At 35.7% G+C, this 22,425-nt stretch overlaps 1 protein-coding gene across 1 annotated transcript in view; it reads left to right on the forward strand.

Annotated features, from left to right (window-relative positions):
* The window catches only part of VPS13B (vacuolar protein sorting 13 homolog B), a 430,139-nt gene that overhangs the window by 119,299 nt on the left and 288,415 nt on the right, over positions 1 to 22,425 (forward strand). The window contains 2 exon segments of the mRNA XM_030963535.1: positions 18,289 to 18,423; positions 19,273 to 19,446. Coding sequence (XP_030819395.1) covers positions 18,289 to 18,423; positions 19,273 to 19,446 — 309 coding nt within the window.

A 22,425-nucleotide genomic window follows, 5' to 3' on the forward strand; every position in this document is an offset into this window, starting at 1 on the left:
ACAGTAAATATGCATTTCTCAAGTGTTTTAATAAAGGGTGGCTTTTCAGTTCTAATGTTTACCAGGATAAAATTTAACTAAAATAATGACCATAATTGTAGAACCTTTTGCACCTCTTTCCGGTGTTTCTCTGTAATACAAAGTATTTTTACCAGTGTTGCATTTGTATCCATTTGTGTAAATGGACTGTATCTCTGCACAGTCCATCTTTTTCAGTAGATAGGCTTTGCAAACAGGGAAAATACTTTCTGTTGTTTCTTACAGAACACTAAATTTGTTAGTGATGATGTGTTCTAAAATTTGTCACTGCTGAGTCTCAAACTTTAATTTAGGAAACCATTGTATCCTCCCAGTAATTGTTTGTCATTCTCTTCTTTAGTGTGTAGCATCAATGAATTAACTGCAAGAATCTTCTGTTGTTGCTGTTTCAGTAATAGCTTGTTGTTTTCCAGCAGCAGGCAAGACATATCTACATCACTGAATCATGAAGGTCTGCTGGCTTAACATTACACAGCAATGTCTTGCAAAATAAATGCATAAAAATTTTGGGGACATGAAATGCTCTTACTAGGTAGTGCTCTTGATCAATATTCTTGAATGCTTCCCAACTGAAGCTCTTCTATACTTTAATTTTTTTATTAATTTAATTTTTTTTAATGGCATGCTATCTGCAGCAAAAAATGAATTCCAAAAATGACTTTATTTCCTTAGATATTTGGGGGTTTGTTTGTTTCTAAAGGGTTTGGTACAGTCTTAGGCAGGATCTGATTAAGACATGCATAATACAATGTACCTAAAATGCCAGCCAGCTAAGGCAGACAAATTTTTGAATATGAGTTTTAAATTAAAAGAAAACAAAAGTATAGATGACTTGATTGTGAAGAAGGTCTAAATATGGTTTGACTTGTGCAAGCAAAAATAATATAGTCATCCCTGCCATGTACCTGTATAGACACATCTTTCATCATAAGAATTGTTTCCCTATCCATTAGTTCAAATAAGTTAATTTTTCTTCCTGGAAAGGAGCTCTTGTTTGGAAAGGAGCTCTTGTTGAAAGTGCTTCACTTACCTGAGATCTCTAGACAAAGAAGAGGGTCTGTGGTTTGATTTAGTTGTATTGGAATGCAGTTCTTTGGGTACAGTCTAAGGGAAGGTTGCCTCATGATGTGCTTAGATCTTTAATTTTTTAAAATTAGAACGTGCTGTCTTGGAGGGCTCAGACAACATTCAAATCTATCCATACAACAAGGCTAAGCCTAGTTCTACATTTAGTCTGCTCAGGGAAGTAGGTCCTGGTGTTCTGCTGGCTTTTATGGATTTCCTCTTTTGCAGAGCCCTACTGCTATTAGAGTTCAGGGCTCTTCTTTGTCTTCTGTCTCACTAGGACATTTCAGCTCTCACCAATCCCCTTATCCTTCTCCTTACTCTCTTTCTCTCTTAAATTTATATTGTCTTATAATTCACTGCATAATATTATTACTTAAAACCAGTAATTCCTCTTTTACATTTTTTTGTAACAATTCACAAAAACACTTTCTAAAGATGTCCCATGAAGTCACATTTCTGGAAAGGCACAGTTTGGCTTTATGGGCATCACAGTATTTTGCTCTATAATATTGTGGTCATTTTTAGCTGTTTTTCAAGAAATGTACTTTAAGTTTTTATTTGAGATAGGGCTAATTGATTTCTTGTAAACACTTACTAAGGTTATAGGGCATTTTAATAAAGCAATTATTGTTCTACTGAATGTAGTTTTTTCATCAGTGGTGTAGTATGCCATTAAATCTTCAAAACTTTGCCTTCAAACCATCAGTCAGTTTATGCCATATTCCATTTGTTAATATATCTTTGATATGGACTCTGTCTTCAGTTTACCAGATTAGTAATTCAATTGTTAGAGCTTTGTGTGTCTATTGTGTAGGGTGTTGGTCCAAGATGGGTACAAAATATGTATCCCTGAAGTAAAAAATTTTCTGGTTTGATTTGGAAATACAGTTGTTTCTATGAAAAGGAATAATTAACTTTGCTTTTTATATTTACCCTGTGTTGGAAGAAAAGGATTAAAAGTGAGAGAATGGTGAGGAGGATAGTAAATTTACTCAAGTGGACTTTCTGCTGGTAATGCTTAGAATACCAGGGTGGGAAAACTCCATTTCTTATGTCTAGTGCTGTACATCCTCTGCCTGTTTTGAGAAGTAGATTCCTGTGTAGAGATAACACACTCTAACAGACATGCCTGAGCATCCTGCTGGGACAGAGTGCAAGAACAAAAGCTCAGAGATCATAAAAGCTCAGCCTTGTGATAAACTACACATGTATGTAGCCCTTTAGTATAATGGGGCAGGAAGTGGCCCCTCATGCTGTCTGCTGGGCTGAGCTGAGCCTAACAGAGCCCGTGTTCTGCTGTGTCTCTGTCTGCTGGGCTGAGCTGAGCCTAACAGAGCCCGTGTTCTGCTGTGTCTCTGTCTGCTGGGCTGAGCTGAGCCTAACAGAGCCTGTGTGTTCCTGTGTGTCTCTGTCACCCAGCACTTTTAGTGAGGAAATGAAATAAATCTACTCTTTGCATTTTGTCTGTGGTTTGGTAGTTGCCCTGGTTACCTGTATGTGTTGATTTATACCCTCTGTATTCTAAATGAAAATTTTTTGTTTTGAAGTGGTTTTTTTTATTTTATTTTGTTATGACATGTTTTAGTGGCTTTTTATACTGAATATGCCTTATAGTACTGAGTCTGGTCATTCTTAGTACCGTTCATCTGAGTCCGCATTTATGATGACCTGTTTGGCTTAAATAAACAAGCTACCTTTACACGCATGAGGAAATGACTATGTTGTTATTAGTTACCTATCAGTAATTATAATGATTAGATCTTATGTTGCCATAATATTAACATAACCTTCATGTACATTTCTGAGCCCCTAGTAGTGATATTCCTGGTGGATGACACATACATGGTCCTGAAATGTCATTAGGTCATGTTTAGGAAAGTGACCTTTAGGAAGCCCCTTCTCTTCTTTCTGGAAAGGATGCAATTAACTTAATGAAGCAGGGGCAGTTGGGAATGGATTCCTGCTCATAGTGTTCCCAGGTGCTGCTGAAGTCCTGGTCTATGCAAGAAACAATGTGGTTATGTTCTCAGTGCCAGTCAATGTCTACTGTACCAAGGTGTCAAATTCATGTCTTCCCCTCAGCGCATGAAATTTGAAAGAGCTGTTATGAGTGTGTAAACATGTCGCCATCAGAAAAGAGAGCAATATTCAAGGTCTGGTAAATTTTTGTGTTTCCAAACAAACACCAAAAGAGAAGCAAGCACAGGTGCCTGCATATTTGAACTCAAAGTTTAATGGATGAAATTAATCTAGGATTAGTCCTGATAGCCTTCATAGTTTCTCATCTTTTCTGAGGCAATTTTTAAATGCTGAAATACATACCATACAGCGACTGTTCTGAATAAATAGGTGGCAAACGGTTTTAAGAATTGTGTTCATTTTCTTACTGATTCTTTTTATTCTTGATTTTGAAATATGAAGTTTCTTAAAGGAAACTTGCATAAAATTAAGTTTACTGCTTTTTCTGGTTGATTAAAATATTTTTAACATCTGTACGACCACCATGAAATTCTCTGGATGCTGATGTCTTCTAAACAGTACTGAGAGAAAGTAATTTTAGTTGAGTTTTAAAATTTGTTAAAATCAGTTCAAATAAGCAAGTTAATCACAGTAGTTTTCATTCTGCACTTCTCTTTATCAAGTGTTTTTAGGAATTCACCTGTGATATAAGCAAAAAAAGGAATAGAAAAATCCTATGTGGCTATAGTAAATGTGACAAAGCATAATATATAACTAGTAAGAAACTTTGATATACTAACTATAATTGATTCCAGCGATTTGTCTGTTAAAGCCAATGCAAATAATTGTAACATCTGTCAAAAACCAACCACTAGCATGAAAACCTTTTAACATTTTTGCACTCAATAAACTATTTTATACATAAACTACCTTATTGTTTATATTAAAAACTAAAAAATATTCGGTCTGTTCCAGCCATTCTAACAAAAACTTTAATAAGTAGACATTGCATAAAAATGACACAATCCAGCAGTTATTTGGTAAGGCCAGCATAATCATAAATTTACCATCCACGCTTTTCCAAAAATACTAACCCATATTGTTCTCTCTGGACCTGTTGCAGGGATGACTAATCCAGCTGCTGAGGTCTCCCTTTATGTGTTTGATGGAACACTTGGCTTGCTAGACTACAGCTGTGTGTTTATGTGCGGTGCACACCTGCAGGGGCCTGACAAATAGCTGTAGTATGCAGAGTATACAAAATTACCCTGGCAGTGCTGCAAATAAGGAAGTTTCTGTTTTGAAGTCCATATGTGTGTGAGCTTGAGATGCCAGCTGGGGTATTTATGTTGCATTGCACAGATGTAAAACTGCCAACTGATTTTATACCAAATAAAGGCTAATCTTTTTATACATACTCGGTGTCAGAGTTATGAAGTGGTACATTAGAATGTTCTCACGACTTAGCTCTTTTAAAATAAAAGCTGACATTAAAAATGCTCAAACGCACAATATGCATAGATACTAAAGATAAAAACGTGCTGTATTTACTAAGATATCTGCTGTAGCATGGTATTCTAAAGGTTTTATTGTTGCTGATGTATAGTTTTTAGCTGCACATAATCAGGACTTGATTTATTGTGTGCACATACACTATGCTATATATTCTTTTTTCCAGGAAGTCACTTCAGCTCTGTGGTGAATCCAGTTTATGGGTTCTGAAATGTGAAAGCCCAATTTATATAGCTACTTTAACTTGAAAGCTTTGCTTTCCTATTTTCAAATGTTCTTGAGCACAGTGATAATTTTTCATCAAATGTAATATGTATTTTTAAAATTGTTATAATTGTTAGTAAACCTTGTTTGTGAAAAAAATTTAAAGGTAACACTTGCTTCCAAATACAATTTCTTTCTTTAATTTTAAAGAAAATTAAAATGGAAGCACTGATTTCATTTGCTGAAGCTAACAAATAGCACAGACACAAGTTCTGATAGTTTGATGATTTTAGTCAGTAGCTTGGCTTTTGGTATGAAGTGGTTGTAAAGAAAACAAGGTGAAATTAATAGTTTGCTTTGGATACTTAAGTACTGCATGCTTAATCCTTTTTAAATGGCTAAAATGAAGGCTTAGTGGGGGGAGAGAGGGTTAATGTGCAGATGTGGAAGTGGACAGCTTTTGCGCTTTTGACTACTTACTGGAAGTTCTCTAAGCACTTAGCTACTTTTTTAGGCTTAACACACTTTTCCTTCAATTAATCTTTTTCACATTACTGTGTGAAGCAATTTTAGTAATGTCTTTAATTTATTGTTTATTCTGGGCTACTAAAATACTTGGAGATGTGCAGAATTCTGCTTTGTCCCAATGTAGACTTGAAATGCATTTATGCTACATGTGTAAGAACAAAGGAAATGGGAGCATCATTGAATCATGTCACTATAGAATGTGTCCCAAAGGACTTAGGAATGTATTTTGCTAACTGTAGTGCACATCTTAGAACTGGCTAGCCATCACACACAGCTCAACAGGCTGGTGGAGTTTTTTTCAAAGCAAAAGAATTTCATACGTATACACATATGCATGCACAAGCTCACCCTGAGAGTGCTGTCCTGGACTTTTTGTGCTTAAAATGAATATCTGCAAGTATCCCTCAGAAGCTCAAACATTATCCAGGTTTACATGGTTTAGAAATAGAGTTTTTTGATGACTGAATTTTAGAGCACAAACCTCAGGCATTACTACTATGAGTTAGCTGAAGAGTTGAGCTGTACCCCCAAAAGACTGCCTAGGCATGTCCTCCTGGCTGACATAGTAAGGGTGCCTGTGAGATGCTCAAACCAGCATTAACTGCTGAGAACGAGTCTGTGAGCAGAGAGGGCTGGGAAACAACACAGAATGCCAGATCTCGGTGAAAAATGGAAACACTTCCAAAGATGTTACTTCTGCTAGATGACTATAGGAAGTCTTAATTGTTGTTATATCCTCTATTTAGAAGGTGTATTCAAGACCAAAAGAGCAGAATTCTGTTGTTGGGTAAAGAAATATGTTGCAAAGATGGTTCAGTTATTTTGTGGCAAGACCAGCTCTGTTATGGAAGGATATCACTTCAAACAGATTGCTGCTGCTGCAGGTTGCAAACACACAACTGAAGGCTTCTAGTTCTCAGCTCATGCACAGATGTCTTTCAATAAGTTTAGCCAGTAATTTCTTCAAATTGCTCAGTTTATCAGCAGCACATGTCATCAATCCTGGAGTGGTTGCTCAAGTCAAACTACAGAATCCTTAGCTTACAGACACAGCTGCAAACAGGTGAACAGGCAGAAAGTAATTTGTGCAGCTTGGTGGCTGTCAGACAAAAGACAGACAATCTGTGTTTAAAACAGATTGCAGGCCTTGCATGAGCCAGACAAAAGGGATTTCTACAACTGCAAATAATTCCAAGGTTAACATATTTTCCTTTCTGCCATTAGGTGATTTGTTAAAATTGGAAACAATGAGCATTATAAATCTACACAGAAACTAGAGATAAGATGAAAGAGAAAAACAGATCGCTAAATAAGTTTACATCCTTCTGTTGAAAAGCATGCAACTGGTATTCATATAGCACTCCTTTTTATAAACTAAGCTAGTTATAATACCTATAGGGACATTTATTACAGATTTTTAGTTATGCTAAGGAAGTCTAATTGGGAAAAGACACAAGAGTATAGAAACAGTAAGTTTGTAGTATTGTTCCTCTGTCTTAAAAACTTGACTTTTTTCCTCTTTTCAAAATTTCCTTTGGTTGTTATTCAAAGATAATGTGAAGATTTAGCAGGATTTAATTTTAACTTTGAAGTCCTCTCTTTCTCAGCTATTTTACTATTGGGTAGATTTACCAAGATTTACTGTACCAAGTATATCAGTGTAAGAAATTTGTAGCAAACAAGCGTACTGTAGTGCTAACCTAATTACAATAAATTAGAAAATATGCAATTGCCCAATCACAGATATTACCTCAGATGTATGGCTACAGAATATCTATTCCTTCCACTTCTCATGGGCTCAGTAAACTTGCCTTGACCTCAAAACTTCCATGAGGTACTAATCAAGGTAATGTAATATAGCCCTTCTTCCTGTTTAGTTCAGTGAGTAAGTACTTATGTGCAGTAATATTGATGGGTAATTCTATGCCTAGTTTAAGTTCTGGCAAATTTATTTTCCACGTTACTTAAAACTTACCAGCAGATAGAGATTGTGAGTGGAGGAAGATGCAGAAAGTAACTGTCTGCTGTAAAGTAGCATGTGCTTTTGTGATGATATGATTCTGTGCATAGGGGATGAATCATTCTGCTTTGAAATACATGGAAATCAATGTATTTTGTGTGTTATATGTATTACAGTGATATAATGAATACAATGGATAATCATGCAAAAGTGTTTACAAAACTTACTTTTGTCCCATCAAAAGCCACTGTTGTTTTCTTAATGAAAAAATTAAAATATGTTCATTTTGTTACAATCGTGCCTATATTACCTACTTGAACCCAGCATAAGTATTGCCATAATTGTAAACTACTGTTGTACAGCTATTTCAAGTTCTTAGTATTATTGAAATTGTGCACTAAATTCTGCAGGGAAACCTGATGCTGAGGCTGAATTAAAGAATTCTTTAAATTTCTCAACTATGAAGATATCACAAGCATGTGCTTCAATAAGCTGTAGCACGGAAGTACCCTTTTTCATGTTTTCTGACAAAATACAAATTCCAAGATAAAATTGTGTCTTTAATATGTGCTGTGTTACAAGACTCCTTGTATTTGGATTTTCTTATATTTTTTATATCTTAACAGACAGCAAGGTTTTAACATTTCAAAAATTATTCACACTAATGCAGATTTTCTATTCTTTGGCCAGGAAAGATTATATACCAGGTTCTTTCTTTGTAATGCTCACAGCACGTGCACTGCTTGTTGATTGTGCAGGGTGAACGCTGCAGATTGCAGCCTGCCATTGCTATGGTGTTCCGTGCATGGGCTTCATGTATTCACTGTAAAGGTGAGATCATCATCTTTAAAGGATGGTTTTAATTTGTGTTGATGAATCAAGTGGATACTGTATTTAAGGAAGGGGAAAAAAGTGTATTCATGCAGGTTGCTGTCTGCAGTCCAAATTGCTGATCAGAGGGTCTTTATACACATCGGTAATGTGCTGTGCAATATAAGCTGAAATATATTCCACAAGGGAGGAAAACGGAATAGGTTACATACGCTGTTCCTAAGTGCAATGAATATAAAACTCCATTACTCACTTTAAGCAGGTGCTTTTTATATGAGGCTTTAAAGAAATATAAAACTGCTGGTGAAATGATTGGTTTGTACAGACACGACTTAACTTCCAGTACTTTGACCAGATAAAGAGGCTAAAAATATTTCTACAAACATTTCTTTAATGATTTCAAGGATTAAAGGTTAATATCCTCCTCATGTAAGAAACTGCCATTCCAGACACTAAATGTATTGTTTTCTTTAAGTCCTCAGGAGTTACATAGACCATTTAAAAGAAAATACAAACATGTTTGTTAAAATTAGAGCATTGTGTTTTTAAGTTGATATCCTAAACAATCTATATTAGATTGTTGGAAGGAGTACATTGATATAAAGAAAAGCAGTGTGGTATAGAAATTGTGAATAAGAATGATTCTTCAGTTAGAAAAAACCCTCATCTTTAATGAAACTGAAATTTTGTCATCTATGTGCATGGAAAACCACATGTAAAGGGGCAAACTCAGACCTTTTATTTAAAGCAGTATATACTTTCTGAGAAGGAGATTCATGGGAAGATTCTTCATGATAATACTGATCTACTGTATTTTAATCTTTCTGTTTCATTTCTATCATATTTTATTTATCCACCATATCTGAATGACTGTTTTCCTGTCATTTCCTACTCATTTACAGTCAGTGATTGTAGCAGCAATCTCTGTAGTCCATCTTTTAATCATGTGACTCTGGGCTTTCTTCACTTCCCAACTGAGGGATGTTAACATTCTCTTTTGCTTCTCTCTCATGCCTAGCAACTCAGGAAATTAACTGTTAATGATTACAATTTAGATGTTCCTTATTTTTGATAATACTGTTACTGAACACTTCTGACCTTCTTTTGAATCTTTATGAACCTTTGCAATTTCCTTACTGCTTAAAGGATTACTATGTCCATCCTCTAGTATCCTCCTCTTGTTTACCTTTTTACTGGTCCATAACTGTGCTGTCCTATATTCAATAAGCTCCAACTGAGCCTGTGAGAGATTTCAGCCATTGGATATTGTGTTTGACAGCAAACAGGTGACCAGGTGTCATGTGTTACAGGGAAGCTCATGTGTAGGTCCAGGTGATACCTGGCACTTTTGTCTTTAGCATGGTAGATGTGTTACATAGCACTGTAAGGTTTGGATCTGTTCTGGTGAAGGAGGCTTTTAAAAGGCAATGCAGACTCATAGGAAATATTTATTAGTTTTATAGTTGCCAAATAGTTTATTTGAGTAGATGTGCCTTAGAGAACAGAGCTCCACAGGTGCAACAGAAGGTGATAAGGTCTGAGATGAGCTCTGATTTGTCTGAGAATTTGTTTTTTCATCCTACAATTTGCTGTCCTAGGAAGTTTCTCTTTAGTTGCTACCCAACTTTTTACTAAAAGAAGAGTTGTAAAATGCAGAGTTTAATCCAGAGTCTAAGATAAATTGCACTTTTTGCTTAATGTGTTTGAAGATAAGCCCTTTGAGCTAGTCCTGGATTGCATTTGAACTAGACTAGATAGAAAATGCATTTCAGATTTTTGAGATCCTGTTAGCATTTACTAATGAGTGAAAGTGTTTTCATATATTTTACATGTTGACATTTGGCATGAGCTATTATTAGCCTCAGATACAGCAAAACTACTGTATTTGAAATGGATAGAAGTCTTGTACAACTGAGATGGAACCAACCAATTGCAAATGCATGGCTTCCAACCAAAGGGTGTCTTACTGAGGATGGGAATTGTGAGGTCTTTATCTATCTGTCTGTCTTCATTTTTTTCAGAATCTTGCCTGAAATACTTTACTATGCAGGTTTCTCAAGTTCTTATTTATCTGTATCCTATACAGATGTACCCATGTCACTTTTAGCATTTGTTGACTGACAGCACATGGGTATGAGGATTGATAGGACATGCTTTTCTAAAGTTACAATCTAGATTTTGATAGGGGTTTTTTTGCATTTTCTTGGAAGACCAAATTTTAATTTTATATTAATTTTAATTAATTTTAATTTTATTTTTATTTTAATGTATCAACTTAGGCTTCTACCAATTGTCTCAAATGATACAGAATATCTGAAATGCAGCTGTTGAATTGGGCAGAAAGGAAAATCAGTTATTTTCTTTTTTAACCTATGTTTACAACAGCAGGAAGAGGAGCACTAAAGCTACTTTAATCCTGTGTCCTGACCAGTGTCATATTGCCAAATCCAAAATAATGACTTCAATTAGGTCTGCTTATAATTCGTGATGCGTAAATAGCCCAAATGTTAGCAACAACGAGGTTAATAATAATAAATTGCCCAAAACTGCCCTTGTCACGGCAAAATTTTAGAGTTATTTACAATCCTGTCTATGTTTAAAGATGGAAAATGGTATTCTGTTTCTAAATGTTGGCTATTTAGATCAAAAGGATCCTCAGTCCAACAGGAAGCAGAAGTCTGGTGGTGTGGGATGTGGTCAAAGTTCCTTATGGCAGAGGGGTTTGTGATTGCCTGTGTTGCCCAGGACTGGACTCCTCTGACATGTGGCTTGCCAGGGGAGAGCTGCTTGCCATTCCATAGCCCCACCTTGGCTTGCAGGTCTGCAGCCCATTTTCTGAGCTGCCCTGGTTTTCCCCTACAGGTGCTGAGGTAGAGCTGCTCCCACCTCGTTCCCCTGCTGTCACAGCTCTCAGGCCCAGCTTTGTGTCTCTGCCAACTCCAGGACAGTTTTTGTAGCTGATTTCTCTCACAGAGTGATTGCTACTAGTGACATTCACATCTTCCCCCCTCACATTTTCTATCCTGAAAGAACTTAGCAAATACTGCATAGTAGTAGTTTAAATAAATATTACTAATCACACATGAAGCTTAGCAGTCAGTGTGCAACCCTTGCAAATTGTTGTCCAACTATGCTCCAGTGTTAGGTACCATTGCAGGTGGAAACAGCACTCTGGGAGTTATGGTCGGTCCATAAGGGAATGTTACTAGAAGGGAGGCATAGTTGAAATGTTCACCCTTATCTTCACTAACATCATCTCCAGCTGCACTGTAAAAAGTGCCTGGAGGGAGGGTGTTTGGTCATCCGATTACTTCTTCTGGTGAACTTGGCAGTGTTGAGTTTACAGTTGGACTTGATGATGTTAAAGGTCTTTTCCAATGTAAATGATTCAGAGGTTCTATGTGTTTCAGTGGTAGCTGTTTAGTTCTCGTATGAGCATTCCAAATTAAAAAGCACATTTTACCTTACTTAAAACAGATCATCATAATCACTTAAAACAGATCATCAATAAGGAATATTGAAAGCTTCTTCTTACCTAGAATGCTTTAGGCATATTATTCCAAATGTTCTATGTTTTCTTCAATGTTAGTTTTCAGTTTTTGAGCTAGAGTTTTCTTATTTACCTCTATATTTGAAGAAGGATTTTAGAAAAATCAAGAGGCTTTTGGGTTAGGGCATATGGGGACCTGTTTGAAGGCCATAGTGAAGCAGGAACATAAACAACAGGATTTAGTATTTTTAAAACTATTCTCCCTGTAGGTGAAATGCTGCTATTCTTTAGCAAGCTGGGAAATATTTTGCAATATGTAAATCTCTGTTTATAATGATGATCCTGCATCTTGTTTAGTATTTAGGCAATGGAGAAACCTTAGTTCACAGGCAGTTTAAGGATTTAAGTGATTCGTTAGAGAGATTTTAACATGCGCTTTTTACAGCTTATGTTCTGATGAAGAGAATGATACATACTTTTATTGATAAATATTTTATCATTGTTGCCCAAGAACAAAGCAGCTTGACCTTTAGGAAGTATTTCAGTCTGTCACTTAATTTCACCCTTTCATGCATTTACTTTTTCTTTTAGTACCATGGTTGAAGAGAAAATAAATTCGGACCTATTTTTTAGGACAGGGTTCTCTTATGTGTGGAGCTCTGGCCCAGAAGCTCAAGTTGGTAGAAAATCTGTCCAGTTCACAAGATGTTAAAGGCAAGACAGGTCTACGATAATCCTGTTGCTGGTGCCCTGTTAAGTCTTGGGAGCGGGTGGGGATGAAACAATAATTTCTTAGAATAGTGAAATGTATACTAAGAACTGGTTGACACAATTACATGAAAATAAATAACTATGATAATCAGAATAGAAACTGTGATATTAAATCAAGTTCAGTTAGAAAAAACACCCAAATAATTTTACCTTGACAGTTCCTTAAAATAAGCTGCCTGAATGACTGTTTTGAAGAAGTAATAAAATAGTAGCCTGTGAGTATGTATATTAGGGTTGCAAAATATGGTCTCTGGATTATGTTGACAGATTTAAAACATGCAATTGTGAACACAGTGAAGATCCTTGAAGTACTTTGTTGCAAAGATTCAATTTTACTATGGAAAAACCACAGAAAATACGTATACCCCAGCTTCTACATTTTAGGAAAACCTCTCATTTTCTCTCTTTTTCCAGTTAAAAAAAGGAAGTGGGAGAGTGTGGGAGGTGGAGGAGAGAACCTTAAACACAAGACCCCAGTGATTTCAGGTGATGTGTGTTAGGAAGCAGAATGATTGAAAGAAATATTGAAGTTCCTATGTTGCTGCTGTTTTATTGCAAATAAGAATGTGAAAGCTTTATGCTCTCCCAATGCTTTGAACGTGAGAAATAGAACTGGTGCCAGTTAGAGCTGGTCTTTGTGGCTTTTATTATGTTCTTTCTGAAAGGAGGAAGGAATTAAGTTTGGTTTTAGCTTGGAGTTCCTCCGAAGCGCCATCTCTCTAACCAAGCCCAATACAGACTCCAGAAATTCTCACTGAGAACTGCCGAAGCAGAGGCTGAATACAGATGAATATCTCTTAGGAAAGAAATGAGGTTTCTCTTATGCTTCAATTTGTTTACTAGCTTTTCTGTGTTAGTCATGTAAAACCTAAATATATGTTTCTGTGAAAATAAATTGACATTTTTGTCATGATTCCAGTAAGACTTATGCTTTAATGTTATTTCATTTAGTTAATAGCTCCTTACTTTTATTCATGGATTGATCTTTTTACTGTTTGAAATTATTTTGACAAGTATGTGACAGTCTTTTACTATATCATGTTGCCAAACCATAGTTTATTGGTACTTAATACTTTAAATATTGAGATTTTTCCTTCTGAGGCCACAGACTAAATGTGGGGACAATTCATGTGGAGTTGCTTCTAGAAGTTTGTCATGCCTTATTAATTTCCTGTTTCATATTTTGCAGTTCTTTTATGAGCTTTCTAAATAATTATTGTATTTCAGGGATTTGGTGGCACGCAGTTCTGTCTGTTTTCCTCAGAATCAGTAACATTCCTCTTTTCTGGTTTTCTGTGCTTGTTATTGATCAGTTTAGATTTAGTTTCTTGGTTTGCTAGTGATCATTGCAAATTCCCCTTATCACAAATGGATTGGTAAAAGATGTTTGTTGGTAAAATCACTAATTAGGTGATGTTTTTAAACAGGCCTTAAATTAAATGAGTGCTTAGGTTTCTAGGCTTGCCAGAAGAAATCCTGAGCTCATCTATAAAGACATAGTTGTGATCTGCCTTTAGCTGTTTGTTTCTCCCTGCTTGCATGTGGAATGACACTGAATGCAGGAACTTGGGGCAAGCTGTGTGGTTGGATTATGTACATGGAACAGACCAAAGCCATATCTGGAATGTTGGAGGGAGGGTGTGAATACCTGTTTCAAAGTGTGGGAAAACCTTTCTTGACAGCATAATATTTCTGTATGTGTACCTGGATCACAACAGCTCTTCAGGCTTGGAGTTATAATTAAAGTGAGTTAGTGTGTGCAAGGTGTAAATTGTCAAGGTGTAGTAGATTTTAAATTAGAAAACCTTTCTGCCTATTTTTGTGTTCTACCATATGGAGAGAACAGATTTTAAGTCTTTGATGATATGAAGTATTCTATGTGTCTGAATCAAGTGAAATAGGCTATACTTGATTACTGAGTATACGCATGGCTATGTATTGGGAAGGAGACACTGGATTTTTACTGCAAATCATTCTACAATGGGCAACATATTTCCAGGAAAAAAACCCCAGACATCTAGCAAATTTATCTGGAAGGAACCATGAGTTACATTTGATGGTAACTGGCGTATGTATCTCTTTCTCCATAAACTCTTTGATTCCCCTATTCCTGGTCAAAATAATACATTAACTGAAGAAGAAGTGATTTGTACTAAGAAAAAACATGTTGCCCTAATTTGACTCCACCGGGCAACAAAGTCAAGTAAATCCAAGTGGTGCTTTTTCAAGTGAGATTCCAGAAGAATGAGTACAGCACAAGTTCTTCTCTCTTGTCTAGCACCTTGGAAATAAGCCTTTCTCCTACTTCACATGCAGGATGTTGAATTTGCATAATGTTTGCTGTTGGCAATGATAGATTTGGTTTTCCTAGTGTTCAAATTCGTGTACAATGTCTTAATTAAAATGTTGTGGTCTGTTAGTCTCCATGCAAATTTTCAGTTAGTACATGGAGGCATGGAGCATTTCTAATCTAGGAGTTTGAACATCTTCATACTCAATCAATCCCTTAAAACACTACTTTAAGAAAAGTTCATAAACATTGTGGGGAGTGAAGGAAGCTCTAGTCTTTGCTTGCTTAAACATTTGTTTGCTGAAATAGGTGTTTGAGGAATATTTTGGTTCTGTGAACAACTGTTGAGACTTCAATTTTATAATAGTACCATGGTGAAAGAAATAAGGGAGACTATTGGGGAGGAACTGAAGTTACAGGGATGCAATCTACAGATAGAGGCATATGAAGGAAACAGGGCTTCTTTCTTCTCTGTAGAGCAGCTTGCCAGTTTGACAAGTTTATGAGATGGATCATAATTTCTGAAAATTTTCAGACTGAAGAAAATGGCCTCTTATTTTAAACCAGTTCATTAGAGATGGTTCACTAAAAGTCTCTAAACTTTCTGTGCCTTGAAAAATATTTGTAACTTGGCAAGGGTGGTCACGTTAAGTTTAGGTGATTTTTGTCTTTGTGATGAACGTCTAGTTAGACATTCTAAGTTTCTTGTGTTCTCTGTATAGGATTTCAGTAATTATTGAATAGGTTTTTTTAGTATCCATCAGTCCAGAGCTGTGCAATCCGAGTGGAATTTTTTTCTGGCAACTTCTCCTTGGTTACTGTGATATGCTGTATTTATCAGGTGTTGAAGCTGAAAGCAGGTTGGCATTTGACGTCAAAGAAACATAGAGAAGGAAGGCATGAGATACTCTGTGTTTTCCCAATACTTCCCTATTGTCCGTCAAATAGTTGAAAGCAATGGACAAAGTGTTTACCGTAATCTTGTAACAGAAAAAAAACCAAAAAAAAGCCTTATTACTGCTACCAGTTACATCTTCATATGCATTAAAATATGATGGTTAATTCTGTGATCATATATTAAGGGTTTGTGGGTTAAAAAGCTGCTAAACCGTGCAGCTTTACGGCCTCCCATCATGGTCCTTAACTGCTGGCTGAGTGAAAAGCAGTTCATTGGCTCATTTGAGCAACACTTTATTGACTGTCATGAATTTGATGATTGAAGTTGAAGAGGGCAAATACACTCACGTTTTCATGAAGGTTGTAGAAAATAAGTGTCTTGGATAATGCTGTTGTATCTTGCTGAAATTCAGTAAGTCAGGAAGTTACTTGGTGAGGGACTAGGAGTTAACAGAAACAAATAGTGAGCATGATCATACTTAACTTGGTTCCTTTTTTTCAAATAGGATACGAAACTAAAATTTAAGTTACGTATGTAAGTAACATGGACAATTTTAGTAGCAATGCAAAGAAGTTGTCCAGGATAATGAACTAAAAGTGAACTCCATTATGGAAATTATTTAGTTTTAAAAGTACTTAGTCTTCCCTAGGGAAGTGAGAGAAATGTATTGCACATCACAGCTTTAATTTTGATTCTTAAAAGAATTGCTGAAAAATGAAAACAGCAAGAAACTACCAGTTTTAAGAGGACTTAGAAGACAGGGGTCAAATTGTGACCTCAGTTTGATATGCTTTAACTGTAATATTGGCTGCTACAAACAGTTTAATAATCTTTGTTTTAGAATTGGCAGAATATTCCCACCCACCCCCACCCCCTTTTTCTTTATTTGAATGCAATGGCCTCTATTTTGCACAAATTTATAGGAACTGTGAGGAAGCAGAAATGCTTACAGATATCCTGGTTTCTTTTCACAAATTCATGTATTGTGTCAGATACCATGCCTTAGATCAAAGGGGATTTTCAGCTTTAAAAGAGGCTTACCATGGACAAAAATGGGGATGATGGTCTGTTCACAAGACAAACTGGTAGTTGGTCTTCCAGGCTGAGAACTGATGGGGTGTTGTAAGGGAAGGCACACAAATTAGTTTCAGTGAGTATACTTTGAGCCTGAAGCCTTCCTGAGTCACAAATTAGAAGTCTGGACATACCTCAAAGACAGAAGACAGGTTAAATTTTGATAAGAAATAATACCTTGAGTGTGGAACCTACTATCAGATGGCAGTCTGCTTTGCCATGTGCTGTGTGTCCCTTCATGTGTTTCTTCTTTCTTTCTGTCTTGGAAAGTACTTTTTATTCAAAAGTTATTTTAATGTCTTACCAGAAAAAAACTTGAATATATGTCAAGACTGCTTGCTAAATGATTTTGTATGCACCACAAAATATTCTTCGATCTTTAGGAACTGGAATTGGCACAGTGAACTAAGCATAATTACCAAGTTTAATCTGAAATCTTCTGTTCCCTATAATTTCTTTTAGGATTTTTTCCTTACTAGTTAATATATATTAAAGGTTGTTCTTTGAGTTAAGTCTTGGAGAGATTTTGCAAAAAACCTAAATAATTAATTCTGTAGATAATTACACTTCAATAATGTATTTAATAATATTGTCATATGTATAAAAATACTTTTTTACTTGATATTTCACAATACTTTCCTTGCATAATTATGGATTTTGGAACAAATTCTATGTTACGTACATGAGGAAATGGTTCCATAATTATACTAATGTTTGCATAATTAACAAGCTGCTTGCCAATTTTAACTGACAAATTCCAAGTTGCTTCTGCACGAGGGGAAAAAAAAACCATAAAAAAGGCAACTTCTGTTAGTTTTTCCTTTCATACTTCTTACAGGTGTTGAAACTATTTATTTCTAATTTGCTAGTGAATTTATGTGTTTTTTTTCTGATAGGCAGTGTTGTACAGATTTGGAGGGCTGGCTTCCTCCACCTGTGCTCTGGGGCTGTTTTGGGGGGCTGCCCTCAAGCGCTGCCAACAAATCTCAGTCCTGGCTTGTACAATCCCCTGCTGCTTCTGCCGCAGTTCTGGGCAGCTCTTCAGAAGTGACTGCCAATAGCACTGACTTCTTCCAAGTGGTGCAGTAGTTTTCTGGTGCTCACAAATGGGGGCTGAGGAAAGACCACCAAAACTTATTTCCACTTGTGACCCAAAGCAAGGTTTGAACTCTAGTTTCCGCTGAAAAATGGCAATGTGCTGTTGGCCTTCTGTACTGCTCAGCTGCATGGATCTAATGCTTTACATAGCTACTGAGTAAAATGTTGATGTCTAAATAAAGGCTGAAAACACTTAGTCATTTTAAGATCCTGAAATTACATGGTCGTAATAAAAACATGAAGGAGAATAGTTAATGTGGCACTTATAAAGTGAAAATGAAAGTATATCTATGTGTATATATGCATATTTGTTATTTCAATTTCTAAGTGGTCTTGTGTGTTTTCCTCACAGTATCTATATATATTTCGTGCATAATTGTTTGTATTAAAAAACCCATATGCAGCATTCTTTCACTTTCATTTAAAACCTGTGAATCACAACAAAAATGCTGTAAGAACATCTAAGGTAGATAATTAAAATATAATTAAGTTTAAATGCCTTGGTGAAGGAATATAAAAATATTTAAATTCAACAGGCTAGTACATTTGCAGTTTTCTTTTATTAGGTGTGAAATCTAAGAATCCCCTGCCAACTCTTGAGGGCTCAATCCAGAATGTTGAATTGAAGTACTGCGGCACATCATTGGTCAAATGTGCCTCTGGGACCATGGGATCAATAAAAATTTGTGCCAAAGCCCCAGGTATGTGCAGCTGGACCATGTAAAACTTTATTGCCTGTATAGGAGAATTGGCCTTGCTTTTTACAAGGGGAGTTACTGAAACAAGAATTTACTCATTGTTCCTGTGAATCAGAGAGGGGTTTTTGTATTCTGTTTTGGGGGTTTGTTGTTATTATTAAGTATGTCATGATGATCCGGTCTTGCCTAGTATAGTCAAATTTTACACTGAATAAAGAAAAATATTTTATTTTTTTCTGCTGAGACAAATACTAATCAGGAAGCATTCAAAAAATAGGAAAATACAGAATATTTTCACCTAGCTTTATCCTTAGCATTATTTTGGTGTATTTTCTTGACTGTTTAATGCCTCATTTTCCATTAATGCTACAGGTATGTATTTTGCTTGTAAAGTTTTTGAGGACTCTGTGATTTTTTTTTTTTTTTACTTCTTTAATACAGTTTTTCCTGAGGAGCATGTGGGAACTTATCAATGTGTATGATGTCTTTATGGATAAAAAGCAGCTAAAGTCAAGAACATTAAAAATTGAGTGTCTTTAAATTGAGATAATGGTGATGTTTAAGAAGATTACTTTATAAAATTTTATAAAATAATTTATAAAACAGTATAAAATACTGTTTTAAAGATAATAAATTACTTTATTTGAAATCCTCCTGGAAGTCAAGGCATTTACAAGATAAACATTAAGTAGATTGCCAGATAGTTTATGTGATGCTGCTCTTTCTATTTGCTCTTTTAATTCTGTATTCGCAACGTAAATTAATAGCTGTTCTCTTTGGACTAGTGAATGTTTGTCTTGAAAGTTCATCTTGTTACACTAATAGCAGTAAGGAATCTAATTTTTATCTTAGGTGATGGTGGAAAAGAGAAGCTGATTCCTTTAATTCAAGGCCCTTCTGACACCAGAGACTTACACAGCAGTAAATGGCTCAATGAGAGTAGAAAGCCAGAATCTCTCTTAGCTCCAGATTTGGTAGCCTTTACAATCCAAATTCCACAGTATATGGACTACTGCCATAATTCTGGTAAGTACAAAACTCTTGTTAAGCTGGTATCACATTACATTTTTCCTATCCAATGTGATTTTCAAAAGAGGGGCTTGATATAAAATGTGCCAAATGTCAAAGTGTCTTCCAAACACACTGCACACATTGTAACTTTAGCTCACTGTGAGACAAAAGAACTGAAAGCTGCATTTTGATTTATGTCTTCTTCAATAAGGAGTGCTTCATTAACTTTGGTTGCCTTTTAAAATAATCATTTTATTATGGCGGGGGGAGGGAGGAGAGGCAGGATCCATGAAGAAAATACTAGTTCCATTCTCTCTTCCTGGTACTGGGTTGGCCTTCTTATACAGAAGCTGACATACTGGATTTAAAATGGTTCATATAAATTTATTATTAAGAATTTGTTTATCATAAAATTTGCTAACAATAAAAAATAATCTAAAAAATACTGCAGGGCACACGTCCGACCTCATCAAATTTGATGTTGTGGTGGCCTTAAATCAGAAGTTAATAATTTGTGAGAGTTGTTTGGCTAAATTTAAGGGTGTTGTTGACTTTGTGGGCATAAATACTTTTACCTGACATTCTTATGGTTTCTGTGGTCTTTAAACAAAACATTGGTCTGTTTTAAGCAACACTGAAAATTTTGAAGTATGTCTAGTTTAAAATAACTCATGTAGTTTGTGAAATACACATGGAACTGGGTTTTGCTGTCCGTTTGGTGCTTCTTAAAAAACATGCTTTCATGTTTTTCAAAGCTTATTCTATGGCCATGCTAGGCATGGAATGAAAAGTGGGACAAAAACAATCCAAAAAAGTATCTGGGTTAAGGATTGTAAAAGAATTACCTGATCCCAATATTATTAAACACAGAAGTAACTTGAACTCTTCAAGTGTGCTTTTTTTTCTGTATTTTTTTCCTGTGAAATTTTTCTTGAATGTCATTAGTCTGAAAAGTAACAGTGAATTTATTACTGTCATTGCAATTTTTATGTGCATATGTAAGCAACATTTGATTCTTACACAGAGTAAATATTTGTAAGCACTGCACTTCAGCAGTTGTTAGGTTATTTTTTCGGTAATTGTACTTCTGTGTTTTTTGGATAGCATCGTGTTGGAAATGTTTACAGCAGTGTTGTTATAACAATTATCTTCAGGTCCTGCTCCTAAAGCATTGCCAAAAAGCAGTTCAGGATTCAATAATATCTGAGTTAGTCAGATGAAGCTAAAATCGGTTGCACCTGTTGATTCACTTAAATACCTTTTAAATGTTCATGACACCAATATTTATTACTATGACTAATTGCTGCATTTCTTGCCTTTTTTGAGGATTTTTTGTTTAATTTTGAAATTTTGGTCTTAGTCTATGAATTATAATTTAAAGGCTCTGTGGATACATATACTGTACACTTACTGCTTTTGTTACAGGTCATAAGGATCACATATATTTTTGCTCATCAGTATTATACATGTTCCAGTTAGATGGTTGGGAGTCCTTGATGGGTTGTTACAGGAGGTTCTTAATGAGAATTAAGGCACTGACAAATGAAGTGCTGACCAGGCTCACATCCAGGGATTTTGAGATACAAAACATTTTTTTGCAATAGACAATTGTCTGTGGTACCTGTTTCGTAGATGAATGGACGTGCATTAAAAATGTGAAGATTTTAGAGTTGAAAATGTTCTGGACGCTTCACCTGCTCCCTCAGCATCTCAGGGAAGTTGTATTGATTCTGTGTACCCAATGGCTGTCACTAACCTGCTGTGGCTCTGCTCCTGTCAGGTGGCACCTGCAAGGAGTGACATATGAGAGGAAAAATCTGACTGATTTGCTCAAGGTTCAGTCTCATTCAACAGGAAGAATGGCATACTGCAAATTACTTAATTTTTTTTAAAACATAACTTAAACCAGGAGTAATTAATGTTTCATTTGTCTCAGATTTTATACAAAGGATCACCAAACCAAAAGCCTTTGCTTTTAAATACATGCTGAAGAAACTGGGACAATTTTAATACAGGAGATATGGCTATCATTTTCATTATTACTGTGAAAATTACATGTAGGGAAAACATGAAGTACTTTGAGAGCATAAAAATGCATTTGCCATCAGTTGCAGTCACTTCTGGGAGTTTAAAAAGCTTTACTGGATAATTTCACAGAAAAAAAACTCATCCCTTGGGAGTAAAAGGTTTTTTTAAGCTGTATGACTGGAGGTGATTGTGCAGTACTGAAGTTGTTAGTGAAATTTTTCCTGATAATGTTGCACAGTGTTCTGTAGTAGGAATTTGGACTAATAAATTCATTAAATTGAATGGAAAAAAACTTGATCAAAAATTAAAGCAGAGGTTTGGATATAAAATGCTGAGAAGGAGGTTGTGCAAATGGCATAAGATTCTTGAATAAATCAGGGCACATTTACCTGGTGAACAGGGAGAGGACTGTTCCTTCTCCTCTCCTTATTGCATCAGCAAGTGTCCACTGTCTTGTATCACTTGAACCATATGATGCAGGGTGATCAGGATGGTTGTGCAACTTCCTTTTACTGCTTGTCTGTATGTGGCCCTGCAAAGTTACAGGATGTATTTACAATCTGAGGGATAGAGCATTTGACAAGATATCTTCCTTTTTGCTATTTCACTTGTGCTGTTGAGAGGAAGAGGAAAAAAAGAATATGGTTCTAGCAGTACCATACTGCATTGAGTACATCCATTCAAAGGAAAAAGCACTTTGAAGGGCTTTCAAAAAGGGTAGCATTTAGAGCATGTGATGTGCAGCATGTACACTGTACGTCAAGTATAAAACAAGTGCATAAACTTACGATTACTGTTCAGGAGTGTTTTGCTGTTTGTTGCATAAAGTGTCATTAGCACGTGGAAAACTGATCCACTTATGGCAAAGGAAGTATTTAGGGACAAAGAACATAAATATGATTTTATTTAGTCCTTATGCTGTAATTTTAATTTTGGATACTTCGGTTGTATGAAAACTGTCCCAGG

This window comes from Camarhynchus parvulus, chromosome 2, assembly GCF_901933205.1.
Source record: "Camarhynchus parvulus chromosome 2, STF_HiC, whole genome shotgun sequence".
NCBI lineage: Eukaryota > Metazoa > Chordata > Aves > Passeriformes > Thraupidae > Camarhynchus > Camarhynchus parvulus.